Source organism: Trifolium pratense, linkage group LG6 (assembly GCF_020283565.1).
Source record: "Trifolium pratense cultivar HEN17-A07 linkage group LG6, ARS_RC_1.1, whole genome shotgun sequence".
Classification (NCBI taxonomy): Eukaryota; Viridiplantae; Streptophyta; class Magnoliopsida; order Fabales; family Fabaceae; genus Trifolium; species Trifolium pratense.
Window position 1 is genome coordinate 24,816,472 of NC_060064.1, and position 22,531 is coordinate 24,839,002.

The 22,531-nt window shown below is 35.2% G+C and overlaps 1 protein-coding gene across 1 annotated transcript; it reads right to left on the reverse strand.

Moving 5' to 3' along the window:
• Positions 1 to 4,414: 4,414 nt before the first annotated feature.
• LOC123891971 (E3 ubiquitin-protein ligase APD2-like) lies at positions 4,415 to 10,844 on the reverse strand. The gene is made up of 11 exons (XM_045941829.1): positions 10,426 to 10,844; positions 9,315 to 9,421; positions 9,095 to 9,217; positions 8,860 to 8,953; positions 7,530 to 7,604; positions 7,372 to 7,454; positions 6,216 to 6,221; positions 5,954 to 6,100; positions 5,611 to 5,683; positions 5,184 to 5,532; positions 4,415 to 4,749 (listed from the first exon to the last, which is right to left on the reverse strand). Exons 1-11 carry the CDS (start codon positions 10,736 to 10,738, stop codon positions 4,674 to 4,676), a joined length of 1,446 nt encoding a protein of 481 aa, XP_045797785.1. The 5' UTR covers positions 10,739 to 10,844; the 3' UTR covers positions 4,415 to 4,673.
• Between the last annotated feature and the right edge of the window lie 11,687 nt (positions 10,845 to 22,531).

A 22,531-nucleotide genomic window follows, 5' to 3' on the forward strand; every position in this document is an offset into this window, starting at 1 on the left:
ACCCATCGATTTGCTTATCCCACAAAACTTTGTTAGTTTTGACAGTTTGCTTCTTGATTCATCACCAGTTTTTCTATTATTATATTTATTTTATAACTATGGATCGCTTCTTATTCATCAACTATTTTGTATCATTGGCCTAATATTAACGTTTTCCTGATCACCAAATGGCTTAGGTTTGATGGGGAATTAACACACAATAATAATAATAGAGTAATATGCAGCGGAAATAAAATTCTCTAAATTTGTAAGAACCTTTGAGAATAAACAACAAATATATGGCAGCCAATAGAACAAAATAAAAGAACAAAAGAACACCGGAATTTTAACTTGAAAAACCCTCGATGTGAGGATAAAAAACCGCGGGTCGTCCAGACCAAATAAATAGCTCCACTATAATCAAATAAGGGTACAAAAGAGTTTCCAAGTGAGACACAAACAAGTGCTAACAACCAATTACACAACAAAGCACTAAAGCTTACAAAACAAGAACAAGAAGCTGAAAATTTTCCAAATCACCCGTTGTATTGCGAGCAGAATATCTCACGAACCAGACCTTGTTTCGACGATCCGAACGGTCAAAAGATAGCCTCTGGAGCCACGAACCTGCCCTCCATGTTTGAGCGATATCCAACGGTTAACGAATCGAGAATCAGAGTTTTAGTGGGACTGATTTGAGAAAAACGAAAATTGTTTTCTCTCTTCTTTTCTCTCTTTTTGAAGGTTGTTCTCTCACAAAATTTACTCACATAATAATCCTAGTATGACCACTCTCCACTTATATAAGTGAGATATAATGAGTCAATAAACTTGGACTTTTCTCCACATAGAAAGGGAGCCCAAAAACCCAACAAATCTCCCCCGCATAACTATGTGGAGGAAATCGCCAAACCGGCGATGTCACAACATGCTTCAAACTTTTCCCTTGGTAACACTTTGGTCATCATATCTGAACCATTATTATCCGTATGAACCTTAGCTAGCTCCAACAACTTATCATCAAAAACATCACGTATCCGATGATGATGACGACGACTAAGATTTATCTTTTATCATCGTCAAAAGAAAAAGATTAGACACTATTATTTTAGAGGTTGGGTGGAAGAGTTAAATAATAGAGTGATAAGGGTGTTCTGTTGTTAGATTAGTAAATTTACAATTACTAACATTGGTAAGAAAACATTGGTTGTTTAAAAAAATAAAAGTTTACTAAAGTAGATTTTATTCGTGACTATTAACACTTCCACGACCGTAGAGAATGTATTTTTTTTTTTTGAAGCACGTAGAGAATGTATTTTTTGTAAAATGAATTTAGATTCAAAATATAACTACTAAGATTCAACATCTATCATTACCGAAAAAGAAGATATGACGTCTATTATTAGAGGTTTACGTACTAAACTAGATTTAAAATGCAATTTGGTATACTAGTCGTATGATCTTCATCTAATTATTCATATTCATGACTATATCTATTATTTTACCACTAGATCATTTGTAAACAAAAAAAGGGCAACTTGATTTAAAATGCAACTTGGTACACTAGTCATATGATCTATTATTTTACCACTACATAAAAAAATCCCTCTAGGGGTAAAAAGTAAATTTGGATCGATGTCTCTCAGTTAGTCATAACAATCACAATAAACCCCAAAAAATCCATCGCTAGCATAACAATCTCAATCACCGTCATCAATGAAAATGGATGAAATCGTTATAATTAACCAGCGACGGACTATGCCGCCATTTACGTATGAAATAACGAAATTACAAAAATGCTAAACTAAGATCATGGAGAGAAGAAATGGGTCGAGAATGCTGGGGAAAGAAAAGTTTCAATTAATAGAACTTTTGGTTGCGCGTGATTGGTTGAAGTGAGTTAACAGCCGCTCCGTTCACTTTTATTGATGACCAATAAATTGACCACTGTCCAGGTTTGCTACTTATGTAGCAAACTACACCGGTGCAAAAATCCGCTAGTTAAGTAGCGAACTAAACCAGTACATCATTCTGTGGTCCAAAACGCACCAGGTGGTTTGTGTGGTCGAAAATGCACCAAAACCCGTATAAATTTGGGTGTTTTGTTTCATTTTTCATTCATTGAAAACTTAGATAAATGGAGTTTTTGTAGTAAAAAGAAACACTTACCTAGCTGTAGTCTATTACAATAATGGGAAACCGAATCTTTTCAGGATCAATGTTGATGTTTTATTTGCTGATCTGAGGCACCAATTGAGCCAACTCAACGATCGTCTTAACTGCTATGATGCAAGAAGGGTGGCCGATGTCGGTATGTTTAGACGGAAGCGTCTTGTTCACCAATATGAAACTTCCAAACGACGATGATATAAGAACTGTGTTCTCTAGCTTCTCTCAGTACAACATGAAGTGACCGATCGAGCTAGACACGACTTTGGTGAGATCCGTTCAAGATATATGTTCAAGCTTTATCCATCTTAGGACCTTTGATGAAATTGCGGCTTGCATGGTTGAACTCGAGGACAACGAAGACGAAGTAGTTAATTTATCCGATCATTAGTCTTGTTTGTGCTAAATTTATGTTTTTAATTTATGATCTTTATCTCAATGTAATATGTTGTTATTTTTATCGAATATTTCATTATTGTAATTTTTTACTACTTGTGTCATCCGCTAGTTAATTAGTTGACTAGTCTTTGATAGGAAAAGAAAATGATAACAGAAAAGGAAGATCAAAATTGAACAAAAAATCAAAAAATTTACTATTCTCATTACAACCGAAAGCAAAATTACATTGAAATAGATTTGTTAGTTGTGGCAACATAAAGAAAATTAATTTTATAATTTTGACAGAAAAATTACATCAACTTTGACACTTCGTCAAGTGTTTCCACTTCAAAATAAATATAACGAGTACCGTGAATGGAATCTTCCTTCGAGGGATAAAAGAAGGGCAGGTTCTCATTTTAATGTTTATCCCAATCAAGCATCTCAACGTCTAGGAGAAGAATAAAGGCCGGTCTCGCTTCTATTTTGGGCACTGCATGTTTGCACTTAGAAGGCCAAGGTTGTGTTTTTGGTAAAGTAGCCTATCACTTAGCTACTATCACATACCAGTTTAGCAGCATGAGACAATCTCATTTGTGCATAGTAAAACTTCATTTGAGTGACACTTATTTCGGTTAGTTATATTGTTCCCAATTTGGTCACAAAAAATCTCTCATCGATTATCATATCGTTACCAACCATGATGACTAAAGAACACTGGTTGGAACAATAAGTAACTAAACTAACAAAAACTAAACAAGTTAAACTGAAGAAAAAAGGGAAGAAAAGAGAATGACAGAAGAGAATAGGGGGCTTTTATAGAAATTTTGGCAGTCTCCCATTAGTCAATGCCATGACAATGGCCGGACAAGTTACCAATTAAAATTGGTCACAGACCTTTGACTGATGCAGGAGACTCGACCATATTAAGTAGCGAATGTTGTCGTAGCGAAAGGTGGTTTAAAAATTTCTTCAAATTTTTTCATTTTTATATCGTCTACTACTGAAACTAGCGCGCGAGGAATACCTGGTCCGGGAGTGCTAAAACTAAAAGAAATTGTCAATATAGTGTTGAAGATCTTTTGGGACCACAGTTTATGGGATTGTTCATGAAGCGACTCCCACTTGAGACCATTACACCATTGGTCTGCAATGGATTAATCTTTTGTCTTGATAATCTTCTGAAAACTAGATATAATTTAGGCTCTTCAAGAGATCACGAGACTTTTAAAATTTGAAAATAACACATTAAGGTATGCACATTCCCATCATTTCCTGCAATCCTACTACCATATATGCTCATATCCATCTGTACCCGCCACCAACATTCAAACTTTCTCTTCCCTAAGCCACTTCCGCCCATAGCTTCAAGCACTAAGTTTGAGCATCGTAATCCTAGGTCATTGTAAAGACTTTCTCACTGATCTATTCCGCATATGCAAGTATTCCACAAATAAAGTGAATTAAACTAAACTAATCCTAGGTCATTGAACCTAGAAGGCGACATGATACAACGACACTTGACTAGGGATGTATTCCGCCTTGATAGAAATTAACATCAGAGATTATTACCGATTGACCGATGGCCATGTTCGCACGAGTAGTTGTGTGCATTAGACACCCCTTGTTTCAATTCTAAGGAGAAATTTAATCCATTTCTATTTATTATTACCTATGTACCTCTGTCATGATCATTGTTAGGTTATACTACATTCCAAAGTGTTGCAGCATCCAATTCCCATTAGACAGTGGCCATAGAAGCAAATTGATTTTATCTTTTGCTGTATATGTTCATCCTATGACAATATTTACACCAATCCTTTTGGCATTTCTAATGACCCGGTAGAAATTTAAAAGCAAGTTCATGGAAAACATTAGCAGTACAACGTCTATTCTAAGCGTATTCGGATATTTCTTTCATTCATACACCGATTACATTGCATCACATGGTAGGTCAAACCAATTTGGAAATATACCCGCCCATTTTTCCCCTCAGGTTTTGTTGCAATGCAATAACCAATAGGACTCTCATCAACAGATAGCATTAGCTTGATCATTGTAATGATCGCCAGTAAAATAATGTGTACATGAAAAAGTAATCTACGGTTGTGGTAGCTATTCATTTAGTCCGCGACTCAGTGCACTGGTCATACTGTAAAAATTTTCCTCACCTTCTTCATGTTCCTACGACAAACAGGACATGTACCAGCTGCCTCAACTATCCTGCATAGATAAGGTTGGGCATATATCATTCACCATACAAGAAAAAGCATCAGACATCAGCTAATTAATGTATGATTACACTGGATATGCACAGTTAGTGTAAAGGGTGTTTTACATTGACAACCAATCACAACTCACTTATTTGCCACATCACATTGTAGTTACTACTATGAGAACATACCAGGGGGAAATGATGAGGGAAGTGTATATTTGAATCAAAGTTTTAAATCGTGATTACGGTTACTTTGCAGTCACATGGTGATTTTTAGCATTGCAAAAATTTCCTGTCAAATACAGTTGTATGACTGCAAAGACCTTGACTTGAACAGTCCCTCTCACTGCTCAACTCCAGTCTCATACATATGAGTTATGTACTTATAAACAAAACTGCTTCAGTAATTTGGAAGTGATTGTTTTAATAACAATGAATTTACCTAGTTCCACATTCATAACAAGCCACACAGTGCCCACATGGAAGAAAAAAGCAGTCCCGTGGAGCATCAAAACAAATTGCACAAAGACGACGAGTATTATTACTGGTTTCACCATCACCTAAACATTTCCCATCAGTAGAACCTCCAGCGAGAAAATCAAGATCTTCCTCATCCTCTGGTAAAGAATCATATGATGAACCCCAACTTGAACGATCGTCATATTTGCGAGAAAGCAAGGAGGCTTGATCAGGACCCGGTCCTTCAGATCTGGATTCTACTCGATCATCGTGGGCACTCTGAAGCTTAGTCAAGACGTTGAAGGCCCAAAACATGATCATAGTCAGTCCACCTGCAGGGAGATGTAGCTTAAGTAACATAAAATCATTTAGGATTAATACGTCAGAGGCTGACTATATAAAGAGGTTACCTATGCCAAAAATATATGTAAGCCATCTTGGTCCATAAGACAGTTTGACATACCACTCTTCATTGGATGTGTTCTGAACCACAGTAAAGAAAATGTAAATAAACAGGAAAAGCAAAGGAACTGAAATATATTAATCTCCTAAACTAAGGAATAAATATAAATAGAATTATCTGATTCACTGGGGCCGAAGAAATATTTTATTCTTGCGTGGGGAGGAACGCAGAGTTTCAAGATTACAAAATCAGAGAGACACCAGAATGCTAGGTTGCCTCATTTTATGTCCCACTTAAGATTTATAAGGATGACTATTTATTTGAAGAAAGTATATAATAAATAATCTTGCCTGTTGTGGAGCAGGAGAAACTAAGACAGCTGTGTTTCCATAAGGAAAGAAAATATTCAGACCACATGGACTACTAGTCAGGGCACATTTGTAGTAAGCATTTGTTGTATTATGCAAGATGGCCTTTACAGTGAGGTTTAATTCCACCTATTCAACAAGAGACCAAAGAAAGTAACTAAGAATGATCAATAATAATGAAAATAATAAACACTTTGCCTTAAACTTATAAGCCTGTTAGAATCATACAAAGGTTTAAAAGCACCTGACTCTGTTAAGAAATATAACAAAATCTTGTAATAACACATCAAGAACACTTTCGTCCAGAATAATGATTACTCTTACACTATTTTAATTTAATGCAAGGCCTTTTGTGTAACATGAACTGTTTCCAAATATGGAGCAAATAAAAGGTTTGATGTTTTCTTCAATTGAACTAAACAATATTATAGGAAAAATATGGATAGGGGGGCAAAAATAAGATACTTAATATCATTATGGTATGATGAATACAACGCTAACCAAATTTGGCTTCAATGTACGAAGTTCTGCAAGATATTTGTTTCTTTTGTGGTCAATCTATCAAAGGACTTCGGATGCTAAGACACAATATTAGATGCATATACAGTTACGCAGATTTGAGGGAGCAACAAAGGGATATTTATGGTATGACCAAGAAGTATAAGTAGTGGCACAAATGTGATCTAGTCTGGGAGTGTTCTGTTTGTGACCAGGCCATGTTCAAAGTACTGTTAGAATTTAAGTTTGCATTTATCTGCTTTGCAGTCTACAACAGTTCAATCCCATAAATCTCATGCAGTTAGCCTACTCTAACATGCTTGCCATCAGAAGATTTATGTCCATATTTATGACTTGTCGATGTCAAAGTTCCACCCTATTATTTGGACCTTTCTTTGAAATCATTTAGTTTACAAATTAGTTCTCATGGACCAGCTTTCTTGTGCAAGCTTATATTTAGATACGCCCAAAGATGTTTATAAAGCAAGTATTAAGAATAAATAATGTCCATGTTCAGATGTTCTAGTTAATAACTGAATATTCAAAGGTTTTTAAACATGCAAGTCTAAATCTATGCAAAAAAAGACCGATGAAAAAGTTCACATTATAAATCATAGTAACCAAGCATATACCACTGCATCAAAACTTAAGCTTCAATTCACATTTAATAATCTCTGATATTTATCTTGCTGCATTGAACAGGATATCCTGAAACTTAATATCAGTTTCACCCATTTTAAGGATATTTTAACAGAAACTTCTGTTTGTAGATTTCCCAATACGAAAAAATAACACAGCATGGCTTCATAATCAATAAAAACTTTGTTTTCAGTCATTCTAGGGATATTTAATGAAACAATGAAAGCTCCAGGAACAAGAATGGTATCGAAATACAAAAATACCTCCACTTCCTCCCCTTCCAAATTACCCAATGCCACATAATAGCTGGATGACCTGAATATTTCCTGCGTAATCATACCAGTTCCTTGAAGAAGAAAAAACATCAGTATATGACTAATATGAAGACAGATGTATATAGTTTTCTTTCCCACTTTCTTACCATGGATCATGTTCCAAGACAGAGTTGTATTGGGATATGTTGGGTCAGCCATCCACTCTGAGAGGCTTTCAGCTCCTGCAAACAGAGGCAGAAAAATACATGTTCACTAAATACACTATAGCATGCAAAATTTTGGTATGTCCTTATCAATAACTACATGTAAATATTTAGTAACTTCAATGGATTTGAGCTTCAAGATATTTATGATTGATGTAACTTAGCCATAGAGGCACTTGCAATTTTTTTACACATCTGAATATAATATTTATGATTGATGTAACTTAGCCATAGAGCTAAGGTCTCTTTTTTTTTTTTTTGACTAAAGAGCTAAGGTCTCTTAAGGATATAACTATAACCAACTCTCTCCTCTCTTACAACTATGCGTTCAGTCAGTTTTTAGGCTTCTTGATATAAATAAATGTATTTACAAAATTACATTATCTGTACAAGGATTGAGGAATATTTTCATTATGTTCCACCTCAAAGTTAAATCAGGATTTGCTCTATTGTGGGTATAACAGACTATAGCAAAAAACACTTAGAAAATAACACATATCCACTCCAAACAAGATCAAAGTGAGCTCTTAATTCTCTCAGGAAACATTTTACTTAGTCAGACAGCTATCATGCTCTTAAAAAAGAAATCGAAAGGTATTGTAATTAGTATGTGAAACTGAAGCAAAGGAATTTGTTTATTCCACTAGATTTGTGTTTTATTTGGGTTGTGCAATTCTTGTTTTTGTGATTCTAATCTGATCTTGAAGTAGGCCACCCAACTCAGTAAAATTGTGAATTTTTGTCGGTGTTAGTTTATCCACTCAAACGTCAGATTTCAACCTTTTTTCTGTTTTATGTTGCTACATATCGAACATGATTTTAGTAAAAGTGAGACGTTTGGTAACTTTGAACCAAAAATGATTTTGGCTCCAAACAGTGATAAAAAGTAGCTCTTGCATAGTTGCATTAGATTGAAAATTTACACAAGCTATATATCAAACTTGTTTTTAAACTAAAAACATTTAAACATGAACAACTTCACATCAAAATCATGTTTGCTAAACGCGAATACAATGTGTGTTTGGGTGCACTTTTGGAGGACGCAAAAATTCCAAAGGTATAAAATTGATTTTGGCTAGAGGATTGATTCTAACAAGAAGCTAGAATTTTGAGCTTTTGCCTGTACCTTGATTTTTAGCCTTACATGAATATATCCAAACATGAATAATTTTACATTCAACTCACTAAGTGACAAATGAGTGGTAGTTGCACGAGAATCAAATCCACGACAAAAGTAAAGATAAACGACTTAAATTTCATGTAGAGAGAATACCTTCTGCAATTACAAGATAAACAGAGGAGCTCTCAGAGCTCAAGCTATATGAAATATTCACTTCAGATCCTCTATTCAGATATAATTTCCATTCCTGTGGAAGACATAAGAAATGGGTGCTAGTTTAATCACAGGAAATGTGAGGCATTGGTAACAAGATCAAGTATAAATGCTTTCTATTTTGCAACAACAGAATTCCAAATCACAGGAAAGGGGGAAATGCATATATACTTGCCTTTTCTGAGCCATAAGGAATAGATATATTAAAAGTTTCTCTCCAAGTGGAAACAACATCAAGAGACGGATATTGATATGTACCATATAGAATGAGTCCTGGATTTGCCTGTAAGTTTTCTACCTAATGCAAACAAACCCAAATTACAAAGATACTCACAAACTACAAATGGAAAACAGCTAAAGAAAATTAACATTAGCATGGAGTAACTGAAACTGACCTTCACATATTGCACAAACACAGGGTTTGGATGAAAAACAATTGAAGAACATGGACCTAGAGCCACACTCATCGACCCATAAACCCCCATTATCATTGTCACCGCAACTGTAATAACATTACAAAGCAATCTCATAATTAATAATAATAATAATAATAATAATAATAAAAAAAGCAGCATATAATTAAAATGCATTCAGAGTTTAGAGCAATTATGTAAGAACTTGAAAGGACAAAATGAAGTAAGAAGTATCTCATTGTAATTACTACTTACTATAACATTACTAATGTACAAGCATCAAGTACTATGACGCACTGACACTAGAGGCACTAAAAATCATGTAACAAAATGAATTTGATAGAGTGTAGGCAACTCACATGTGTCGGTACTCGGTGTTATGTTAATGTTGAACACAAGACACTCCATCAATCTGAAGTGTACCGTTTACCATGGTTTTAAATTGCAGTCGCAGATGTGGTAGTGATTATTGCAATTGCGGTCATTGTGAAGCGCGTTGCGGCTGTTGCGGTGTGAAATAATTTTAAGTTTTCACAAACTCTATAAAGTGGCATTACTATCCAGTATCCACTACACTATTTACTCACACTTGTTTCGTACATATTTATTGAAAGATGCTTAAAATACACAGTTGAGAGACTATTAAGAGTAAGATTATTCATTACATTTGACGTAAATTAGGATTTAGAGCTCCTAGATATTAATTTTTGGTGAAAATATTTTAACGACCCAAATTGCCTATGCGGTTACGATGCGGCCGTACACGGGATTGAAAATGACACCACAATTGTGGTGCGATGCGGTTGCTGTGGCTACTGCATCAGCAATATTGCGGTTGCAGTTGCAGATGTGACTGCAATTTAAAACCATTTCGTTTACGTTATAGGTAATTAACAAAGTTATCCAACTGACATAACTAACTTAAAATGACTCCAGTATGAGCTAATACAGGATCTATACAAGAGCAATTTCATTTAATTTTAAAAAAATGAGCGCAAAATTGGCGGTAATTTAAATTGAATTACGAAGGAAGCACAATTTTAAATGCAAAAGGAAAAGATTGAATTGAAAGTTGAAAGTAAAATTTACTGACCGAAAAACCAAAGGCTGAAGATAACGGCTAAACAGGACCATTTATCATCCCTAACAATGGCGGAGTCATCGGTGATACTAATAGTCCGGTTGAATCTCCCGCCGTAAGTGATGCGCACGCGGCGAGACTGGCGTGGACGGTTCTCCGATACTTGAGCATTTTGGATTGATAATGAAGTTTCAGCGTTGGAGGTGGAAGAAGAAGAAGGAATGGCGGTAGAGGAATGTGGTTGTTGCATTGTAGAGAGAGAAAGAGAAGAAGTGAGAGAGAGAGAGAGAGAGGAAACTGTGTGTGGGTGAAGAAGGTGATTCATTGAAGTGAAGTGAAAGTGTTGAACTGTGAGTCTAAGTTTGTTAGAATGGTGGTTGGGAGTGTAGGGAGGGAGAATAGAATTTTGGTAGTTCGGATTCGGAATTGGTTGGTTGGTTGGTTGTACAATAGAATTACCGACTTTCACCGTTATTTCTCCCAACTCCCAAGTCTACGGAAAGGGATCTCTCCATTGTACTTTTCACTTGTTTTCTCTCCGTTGTTAATCCTAGTCATTACTATTTTTTTATTTATTTAAACTATAATTTCTTGGGTCCAGATTTAATTAACCAAATGGATTTTCACGGGAGATGATTCACTCCCCAAATTTACATATATTTTATTTATAATAAAAAATGTTGTTATAAGTTATAACACATCCTTTTTCAAACATAAATACAAATTACAATGCATATGAAAGGATTCCTTGTTGGTGAATGCACTTTTGAATTTTATTTTTAGGGGGAGATGTTTTTTGTTATGAAGCATTTAAGAGAAGAAATACAAAAATGAACATTTGGCAAAATCTTAAAAGATAATGTCATTTTAATCTAATTTTTTAGTGGAAATCATGGAAGGTAGTGGATGTAAAAAAATGTGGAGATTAATTCTTGCAGTTTTTCTTCTCATTAAATTTCATAAAAGTTTTTTCCTTATTTTTATTATCTAAGTTTTCTTATCTTTTACTTTTGTATGGCCTCAGATATTTTTTTCACCGAAGAGGATCCAGTCTCCACACATATATATATAACACAAATATATACATTTTTTTTTCTCCTCTCTTTCTCTCTCATGAAGATTAATCAAACCAAAAACCTTGAGAAAAACATACTCTGAGGTCTCAAACCTTCAGCAATAAATTAATCCTTGTTGTGAGTTGTTTGTTTGTTTTTTGAGCTACCAAATGTCACATTTTTATTTGCTAACAAAGTAAAACTAAAATAAATTTTAAATTATTATTAAAGACATGTTACCAAATGTATCTTCAAGTCATCACTCTCTTTACTCGAGAATAACTACTTAGGGGCTCCTGTTAGGGACTGAGCCTAAGCCCAGCTCAACGTTGAGCTCGACCCAATAACATGTTACCCCAAGATCACATGTCTCTGTTCACAAAAGTATCAACTATTGCAATGGTCAGCATTGAAATGATTGTTATTTACTGCCAATCGTTCATTTGTTATTCCGACAATCATTAACGTCGAGGCCACGATATTTATCCTCACACTAATGGCATTGGCTCTGCGTTGGAGACTACATATACCCTTCTAATGCAAAAGGGTCAGGTATTCTATTCATACTCTCTGCAGTCTCCTACTTCACGCATACACTAAATTGAACATTGAAGTGTCTTGCAGGTACACCCCCCCCCCCCTCCCCTCACCACCATCGTTCTGAAGAGGCGTTCCACTGACCACAACTGTTTTGATCAGGCAAAGATCACAAATAATTATATATTTCCCTAAATATGTTTTGAATGTGCAACAAAAGTTAAAATTATGTCCCCAACAAATAGTAACGAGCAAATTGCGACGAAAATATTTTGTCTTGAATTCCATCCCAAATTGTATTTGGGACAAGTATTTGTACTATTGTGCGATGAAAAATTTCATCCCATTTTTTTTTTTTTTGTAGTGTTTCATGTAAGAATTTCTACAAATTCATAAATGAAATTCAACCTTAAACAGCGGAAACTAAATTGAATTTAAATAGCTGAAATACCTCTCGCCATTGCTATTGCTTAAAGCTTGTTCCTGTTGAGGATTGATCTTGCTTGAAGTTGTTGAGGCTCTTTTAGTCTTCCAAGCTCTTACTCTCAACTATATAGATGGTGTATATTTTCTGAATAGTGAATTAAGAGAGAGCTTAGGGACCAAATGCTACTTTATATGCTTGATTCTACCATCAAGAAATCATGAGCCATTACCACCCAAATAATGACCATTAAAAATTGAGATGCTCTAAAACCATAACTCCTAAAACATATGGACCATACTTAATGTGGGTTTTTACTAATAATTAAAATAAAAACCATTATGTTCTTACATTCTCCCACTTGGTCCATAGTATCTAATTATTGGTCTAAATGAGTCATCAAATACCTTCCTTAAGAAACAAACATGCGAATCATAGCGATAGTTTCTCTAATCGCGAGTATTATCATCTATGTATTACGACATGTTTAGTTTCTCAAGTATATACTTAATGTGGCAATAAAACTTAATGAATAAATCATATATTTATTCTTGGTCCAACTGAAATATATTTTCTCAAAACTATAGTGCGCATGAATATGAGAAAATACTATAATATATAAGAGTTTTATTAATAAACTGTATGTATACAATCATAAAGAGGAACCAAACTCAAATATAGCTTAATGAATAAACTCATAACATTTATGTTTATTCAAGTTCCAAACTTAAAAGATATTTCTCAAAATCAAATGTGTACGTACACTTTAGGACTTAAAACATGAGAAAATATCATATAGAGTTTCATAAAACAAAAATCGTTATTATAACGAAAATCAGATATAGGAACCAAGTCCCATTTTTTCTATATGATCCTTAAATTTTTACAATGGCATGCCTTTAGTCAAATGATCGATAATCATCAATTCAGTACTAATATGATTGATCAATAACAATTATTTGATCGTTAATGTGCTCTCTTACGGTTAAATACTTAATGTAGATATATTTAATTCGACTTATACGGCTAAGTACTTAATGTCGATATACTTAATTCAACTTTCACCTTTGTGATTCTTAGCCATAAAACCGCAACTGAATTGTCACAATACATCTTTAGTGGTCAAAGATTGAATCTACAATTTTCAACCCATAATTGAAACTCTTCATTCATACACCATGTGATGTAGTCTCAAACAAAATACGAACTTAGCTTACATTGTGGAAGTGACGGTCAAAGTCTGCTTTGCGCTTTTTCAAGAAACAACTCCACCGGCTAACATGAAAATGTAACCGGATGTTGATTTTCTTAAGTCAACGCAGCCCGTAATCTCTTAATTAGAGTAACCTTTGACCTCTACAATTTTAGTTCGCATGTACATAAGCATGTAGTATTTGGTACTTTAAGGTACCTAGTTACTTTATTTGCAGCTTTCCAGTGTTCCATATCTGGATTCTCTAATATTTGTTTAATATTCCAATTGCAAATGCAATGTCGGGCCGTGTGCGAACCTGAGAATACATTAGGCTTCTACTAGTGGAAGCATATAGAATATTAAGCATTTGTTCCCTTTCAAAATCATTCTTCGAGCATTGGTCCAAATAGAACCACGATGGGTGCTATATTTGGTGAACAATATTTCCTCTGAAACCTCTCTAAGACCTTATTGATGTAAGCCTCTTGTGACAAACCTGAAATTCTACGAATTCAGACTCTTTGAATCTTAATGTCAATGACATAAGAAGCGTCACCCATATCCTACATATCAAAACTCTTAGAGAGAAATTATTTCACCTCATATAGCAAATCTTTATCATCGGTAGCAAATAAAATATCAACCATGAACAAAATAAGGAAACAAATTCTACTCCCACTGATCTTCTGATATATACATTAATCTATAATGTTCTCTACAAATCCAAATGAAGAGATTACATCATGAAAAGTTTAAATACCACTAAAGGGAAGCTTGTTTGAGTCCATATACGGATTTCTTAAGCTTGCATACCAAAAGCTTATCACCACTAGAAGAAATTCCTTCGGTTTATTTCATGTAAACCTTTTCTTCTAGATTTCCATTCAGAATGCAGTTTTCACATCCAAGTGAGAACGTTTCAGAATCATTTTCAGCACACATATTATAGTCCGACTCTTGTAAATATACCTCAAGATCACTAGCTATAGTTGGTTCTCTTTTTCTAGTAATCTTTCATAACGTTGGTTCAACGTTTTGTTCAATAATTTCATGAAATTCTTGAACATCTTCATTTACTAGATTATTATCCGCCGCTTGTGGAACTTCAATAATTGATTGTCTAATACCCGTTTGAACTTGAAGGGTACTGATGATAAATTTCGCAAGTGCACGAAAATCACGTAGTAATAAAAATATCGATCCACAGGGATTGTGTGATCAAACTAGTCGAACGGTGTTCATAGACATTATACAGAAAATACACATAAATTGGGGGTATGTTGAGTAATGAATTGCTAGAAAATGTGCTTTGATATAGTGGAAAAAGCGAGGTAGAATCATCGGAATCATCTAGTCTATAGCTAACCGCATGCAACCTACAATGTCATAGGATCTACTCAAGTGTTCACAACTAGATCGACAAATTAGTGAATCGCAATCTCTTGTCAAAATCCACTCTATTCGTTGTCGATACTCCCCCGATCTCTCGGGCGGAAGCTACCTACAACAAATGATATTAACGCGCGTCAATCGTTCGCTACACTCTATGCCTCAATCTCTCGACCGGAGACACTCGAGTGCTCAATACAATTCAGTTCAGACATTAAATCAATACTCTCGCACGTGACTTAACTCAAAATCATTACAACACTAATGAAGGATTGTAAAGCATTAAACATTGAATTGCATCAAATTAATCACTATGAAAAGAGTAGATTCTTACACATATAACAGATTACACAGGATCTCCCTACATTCTAGACTATCCTAGATCCTACCTCCAAGGAGTTTAGCTCCTCATCGTTCTTCGTTCGCTTCCTCGCTTCATCGCCACGGCTTGTGAATCCATGATCTGATGCGCTTGGAGCTCTCCACTGGAGTGTTGAATCACGATCTTCAAGTTCCAAGACCAGAATGTAGTCCAATTTCGCAGAATTTTCCAACCCGAAAACAGAATTATGCAGAAAATATATATACAGAAGGCAACCACGCCGCGCGCCAGATCTACCACGCCGCGCGTGGTTGCAACTCCATCACTATGCCGCGCGTGATAACAGAATCACGCGGCGCGTGATCAAGTCAGAGAGCACTCTTCATCTTCAGCAAAGCTTCACGCCGCGCGTGGTAAGGCATCACGCCGCGCGTGGTCAAGTCAGAGAGCAATCCATTTCCTGAACAAAACTTCACGCCGCGCGTGGTCAGGTATCACGCTGCGCGTGATCAGAGTGGAAATCTTGGCTCCCTGTGAGCTCCATCACGCGGCGCGTGATGGGCTACGCCCCCAGCGTAGTGAAAAGCATTCATTTCCTGCAGTTTTTCCTGTTTTCTTGCAAAATAAGTAATCAAGCTAATGGTTAGATTTCTCTCATATTTATTGCTAAAAACCTACTAAAATGTATCTAATGTTGCTAAAATAGGCCTGGATTAGAGAGTGTGACGATTTGTCATCACAACCCCAAACTTGAACCTTTCCTTGTCCTCAAGGAAACAACTTTTACCTCAAGCTTTTGTGTCAAGACCTTGGCATTTTCCTTAAATTCACTCGAATCATACATACGTGAGACTCACCTGATGATCAATGATCCACCTGCAAACAATGCTCAATTGCACAACCATTCCCGCAAGGCATTTTCAAGTAGTTCACACTTTTCGACCAAAGCTCTATGATTTCATCACACTACTCACATGCACTCTTCAGTTTTTGGTAATTCACTCAAATCAACACATCAATGCAAGTCAACAATAATTTTGCAAGTAATCTAAGAATTCATTCGGTTCACTTTGTGCACACACATTAGAGGACTTTTAGGGTTATAACGTGGCTTGGCTAGGGTGGATGGTGACATTTTTGGATAAGTAGTAGAAAAACTTGGAGTTAGATCCCCCTAAGGTCAAAAATTCATAAACCAAAACCCTTTACTTTTGAACTATAGTGGACTAGAGAACTTTTTCAATCATCAAACAAAGTTTTGCAATTCTTTTGAATTCAAGGCTATCACTTCTTTTCTATATTTTTTTCTTTTCACATTCATTCATCTTTTTTTTTCATTTTCTTTTTCTTTTCTACTTTGCCTTGCAATTTTTTTGAAAATTTTTTCTCAATTTTTCAAATCAAAACTTTCATAAGTTCTCTAGTACCCTCACCCCAAACTTTATTTGTTGCTAATTCCAAAGAGCAACCCCAAACTTAGTAGTGAGCAATGCGCATCAACCACTAATTAGGTGCCTAACCTCCAAGAAAGTCATTCCTTTTTTTTCATCAAAATTTTCTTAAGGTTTAGCAAAAATAACATTTTCTTTTGGGTAAATAGTGTTATACCCCCCTGCAAAATAGGCGAGTTTTGCGTTACCCCCCTGCAAAATATTTTTTTGAGATTACCCCCCTGCAATGTCAAGATTCTTTGCGTTACCCCCCTGGCTTAACAAGTGGGCATATGACATGGAAGAATCTTGACGTGGCATGACACGTGGAAATTAATTTATTTTTTATTTATTTTTAATTGCCAACTCATTAATTAATGTGGGTTTTTAATTAAAAAAATGAAAAAAAAACATAAAAGTTGTTATATTTTTATGAACTTACTTAAAAAAAGTTTTGTTTTTTTTTTTTTGACTAAAAGTTGTTATTATATATATAAAAAAAAAAATTCTTATATATATATATATATATATATATATATAATAACTAATAATATAGTAACAAAAAAAAAACGAAGATGAAAAAAAACTAATAATAATAATAGTAACCAAAAAACTAATAATAATAATAACTAATAATAATAGGGTAACCAAAAAAAAAACTGCAATCACATATTTTAACTAATATAACCAAAAAAAAAAAAAAAACTGCAATCACATATTTTAACTAATATTAGTTATTATTATTATTATTAGTTTTTTGGTTACTATTATTATTATTAGTTTTTTTTCATCTTCGTTTTTTTTTTGGTTACTATATTATTAGTTATTATATATATATATATATAAGAATTTTTTTTTATATATATAATAACAACTTTTAGTCAAAAAAAAAAAAACAAAACTTTTTTTTAAGTAAGTTCATAAAAATATAACAACTTTTATGTTTTTTTTTTCATTTTTTTAATTAAAAATCCACATTAATTAATGAGTTGGCAATTAAAAATAAATAAAAAATAAATTAATTTCCACGTGTCATGCCACGTCAAGATTCTTCCCATGTCATATGCCCACTTGTTAAGCCAGGGGGGTAACGCAAAGAATCTTGACATTGCAGGGGGGTAATCTCAAAAAAATATTTTGCAGGGGGGTAACGCAAAACTCGTCTATTTTGCAGGGGGTATAACACTATTTACCCAAAAAACTAATAATAATAATAGTAACCAAAAAACTAATAATAATAATAATAACTAATATTAGTTAAAATATGTGATTGCAGTTTTTTTTTTTTTTTGGTTATATTAGTTAAAATATGTGATTGCAGTTTTTTTTTTGGTTACTCTATTATTATTAGTTATTATTATTATTAGTTTTTTGGTTACTATTATTATTATTAGTTTTTTTTCATCTTCGTTTTTTTTTTTGTTACTATATTATTAGTTATTATATATATATATATATATATATATATATATATATATATATATATATATATATATATATATATATATATATATATATAGAATTTTTTTTTTTATATATATAATAACAACTTTTAGTCAAAAAAAAAAAACAAAACCTTTTTTTAAGTAAGTTCATAAAAATATAACAACTTTTATGTTTTTTTTTCATTTTTTTAATTAAAAACCCACATTAATTAATGAGTTGGCAATTAAAAATAAATAAAAAATAAATTAATTTCCACGTGTCATGCCACGTCAAGATTCTTCCATGTCATATGCCCACTTGTTAAGCCAGGGGGTAACGCAAAGAATCTTGACATTGCAGGGGGGTAATCTCAAAAAAATATTTTGCAGGGGGGTAACGCAAAACTCGCCTATTTTGCAGGGGGGTATAACACTATTTACCCTTTTCTTTTTCAGCTCAAATTGGTTAAGCAAAGGATAATTATATGTAAGGGTGGATAGAAAGGCTCAAAGGTACCAAGAAACATGCCTCGTGTGTGCTACAAAAGTACCAATCAAATACAAAGACGACAAGCAAAATCGAGAGACAATACAAGAGTGGATATCACACAAAGAAGAAAAATGAGTGTTTGGCTCAATACCTCTCGGTTGGGTCGAATCAAAGAACCGGTCAAAAAGTGTGCGTTCCCTTCCTTTGCCTCTTGATCACATGAGTGCAACAAGCTATTGCACTGCAAGTTTCACATATTACACACGGAGAAAATCAAGTAATTGATACTCAAGTGACTAGAAAGAACATGCCAAAATGTTGAAACAAACTCTAGAGGTAAAAATCATTCCATAATTAAACAAAGGAGGATTCAAATTTAGAGTACACAAAATAAAATATCCAGCCAATATCCAAGCAACATCAGAATATTATTACAAACCAAACAATTAAAAGACAATTAAGTAAAGATAGAGATAGAGTAGTAGTAACATAGTAGCAGCAGCAGCAGATCAGAACATCATCACAACAACATCAAACCGCGTCATCCGGTTGGCTAGTGAAGTAGTTTGTGAACGGGCTATTCAAATTCAAATTCAGCCCATCCACATCCAGCATTTCCCTCTCCATCGCAGCAGCCTCATCCTGCTCAACCCGGCGTCGCCTCTCGATCTCAGCCAACTCAGAAGTTCGCAGACCTGAATTATAAGCTTGTCTGGCCTGAAATGAGCTCAGCTCCCTCGCCTGATGCGCCTCCCAATCAGTATCAATGGGATACAAGGTCCCAAAAGTAGGAGGAGGGAAGGTAGACCGGTAAGTCATCGCCTCGGTGTACATGGAAGAGGCGGTATCAAAGTAGAGATTCGGCAGCCCGGAATATTGAGAAATTTCCATTTGATGCAACATTGAAGCCAGCTGGTTAACATCGTGAGAGTAAGGAGGAGGAGCATGTGCCGGTATTTCTTGATATTCATTTGCCGGATCCCCCTGCTGATCCGGATGGTTACCTTCTTCAAACCGGTTTATCTCTTCTTCTTCCCTCAAAGCTTCTTCTCTCGCAGCATTCCCCTCACCGCGGGGCACAATCGGACCTCTCTCAAACCTTTTCTCAAAGTATGATAAAGCTAGAGGACGGACGGGATGTAAGTCACCTTCTTGCACACACATAGGGACATTGCTTGCTCTACACAAAGCAGCAATTAAGTTGCAATGCCCCAAAGTAAAAGTCGGATTATTATTATTTGCCATTTCATGTAAATCCCTTTGTAACCAAAGACCAAGATCGATATGGCGACCCTCAACTAACAACCGAACAGCAGCAACATTATCAATCTGAATTTCAGAGTTATTACCAACCACCCGGACATTCTTCAGCCAGAATTCTCCCCAAGCACGATGAATAGGGTTAAAACTCGTCAAACTCAACCTAGTAGGAAGGGATGAAGCGGAGTGCGGCAGCCATCTAGCTCCAGGCCTGCAAACAACCGCCTTTAACTCTTCTCTTACCGCAAGGCCACCGTTAGAAATTCGTTCCTTCTCGGATACCAACTCACAAGCACCTCTCACTCGACAACCCAACAATGTTGTTGGATATTTGTGTGTTGGCCTCATTTTGCTAAAACAAATATACAAGCAAGATGTTGGACCAAATGTTTCAACATGTTAGGTACAAAAGATGTTGGACCAAATGTTGTAACATGTTTGGATACGACAGTCAGATTGCCCAAATCTCGCGCATTTATTACACGTATCTGCTATATATGGAAATCCACTCTACAAACGTGTATATCAAGATTTGATCTGATCAAGACGTTATCAGTGAAGATATGTTCTTATCAAGACTTAATGGAATGATTCAACACATTGTTTATTTCCTAAAGAGGATAAACTATTTTAGGAAAGTTTTTATTAAGGTCTGATTTGCTTAGCTGGACGTGACTCAAAGACCAGCTGTGTTCTGAAGCTTATCTTGGAAGATCAGGAGCGTGCTAGCTCTGTCTATATAAAGAAGACTCAAGACCAAGATTTCATGAACCGAAACCATTGTTTATCAAAGATGTAGTCTTTAGGGTTTCGTGTCTTTAAGCCACTCTCTAGGAGAGTTGGTGTAAGTGAACCACTCGGGTTGTGAGATGGTCACTATGTCCTCACTCAGAAACCTTTAGGTAATGAGTAGAGTATTGTAATATCTCCGAAGCTTTTAAGCAAGGAGATAGTGTTTGTGAGCCTCTCACGTATTGATTTAATACTTGAGTAGGACTGTGTTTTATTGAGTTGTAATGTTTTAAGGTTACTCCTAAGCTTTGAAGTACGGAGTTAACTGTGTGTGATTTACTCGAAGCTTTTAAGCAAGAGTAAAATATGTCACGGTGATTGTCGCCACATTTTTATTCAACATTATATGAACAACACAGGTTGTGTTGGCTGTGTGGAAGTGAGATGGGATCTCATGTCTAGGAGTTCCTAGGCAGAAGTTGCATGAGTAGTGTCGAGGTCATAAGGCGTAAACCTAGGATTTGCTGGAGGTCTTAGTGTAAGACGTAAACCGAGGGTTTGCTGGAGGTCTTAGTGTAAGACGTAAATTCAAAGGGTTTGCTGGAGGTCTTAGTGACTAGATCTATTAGTGGATTTCCTTCCTGGATTGGTATCCCCCAGAGTAGGCAGGTTGGCTGAACTGGGTTAACAATTTCCTGTGCAGTTTATTTACTTGTTGATTTTATTATGTTTCGTAAGATGTTCCAACATTAAGTATGACATTCTCTTTAAATTGAATGTTGGAACATCTGATAAAACATTATTTCTCAGTATCCGTTTTAATGTTATATGCCTTGCCGTGTTATTCATGTCAGACCAGATGTCTCGATATTCTATACAACATCTGGTTCTGCTATACCAGAATTTCAATTGGTATCAGAGCAGGCATCCTGTTCTGTTTTCTGGATGAGATCTTAGGGAAGATACTTTCTGGTTATGGGCAAGTAAGGAATACTGAAAATTTGTTTGAACTTGGAGAAGGTCACATTGATTGAATGGTCCCTAGAAGTGGAGGATGGACTATTCATGATAGGGTGTGTATTAGACCTATCTTTTGTTGTTCAGGCGTGTAGATCTTGTGATGAGTTGCTGTATGGTTTGATTTATTTTCAAACGTGTGTTATTGTAGTGTGCCTGAAGTTTGTTGAGGAGTTTTGTGGTTTGAATTCCGCTGCATATATATCTGATGGAAAACTCTTGGTGGTTTTGTTTGTTGAGGATGCACCACTCTGTTTTATGATGTAAGCCCTGGTGTGGTGATGCTCGAGGAGAGTTTTTTTTAATTAACTTGTTAGAGATGCCAAAGATACTTATGGGTGATCTCAAGTCCACTCATAAAGGCACTCATGTATGAGTTTGTTGAAAAGGGGTCTGAAGGAAGTTATGAGCAATTTATTTTTGCTTTCAACTCAGAAAAGTCAACTTCCAGTGTCTTTGATAAAAGATTTCTTGGTGTGTTTTGTTAGAAGGGAATTGATGTCTTACCAGATGTTGGAACATCTGACGGAACATCTGACGAGCAGATTCTGCAGAATCTTGTTGGATGACAGTAGGGCATGGCAGATGCTTGGGTGCTAAACAAAGTGTGTGTTGGTTACATATGTTTGGAACCTTCTCCTGACCTGGAAGAGGAGGCATCTGTGTCTGAGATGGTTTCTACGCTAGAAACATATCTTAGATAAGTTTGTTGGGACACGATCAACATATGGTTGACCTCTTGGGTTAGTTCATGTCTGATCCAAGTAAGTGATAGTTGAAGCTGTGTGCAGTGTTGATGGGTTATCTGATGTTTTAACCATGCATGTTATATTCTTATGATAA

What these genes read in the sequence shown, in the direction of transcription:
- LOC123891971 (XM_045941829.1), bottom strand. Translation starts at nt 10,738, where the DNA reads ATGAATCACCTTCTTCACCCACACACAGTTTCCTCTCTCTCTCTCTCT. An exon ending in TTATCTTGTAATTGCAGAAG is followed by an intron (nt 7,605 to 8,859) that starts GTATTCTCTCTA and finishes CTCTGTTTGCAG; the next exon opens with GAGCTGAAAGCCTCTCAGAG. An exon ending in TACATATATTTTTGGCATAG is followed by an intron (nt 5,533 to 5,610) that starts GTAACCTCTTTA and finishes ATCTCCCTGCAG; the next exon opens with GTGGACTGACTATGATCATG.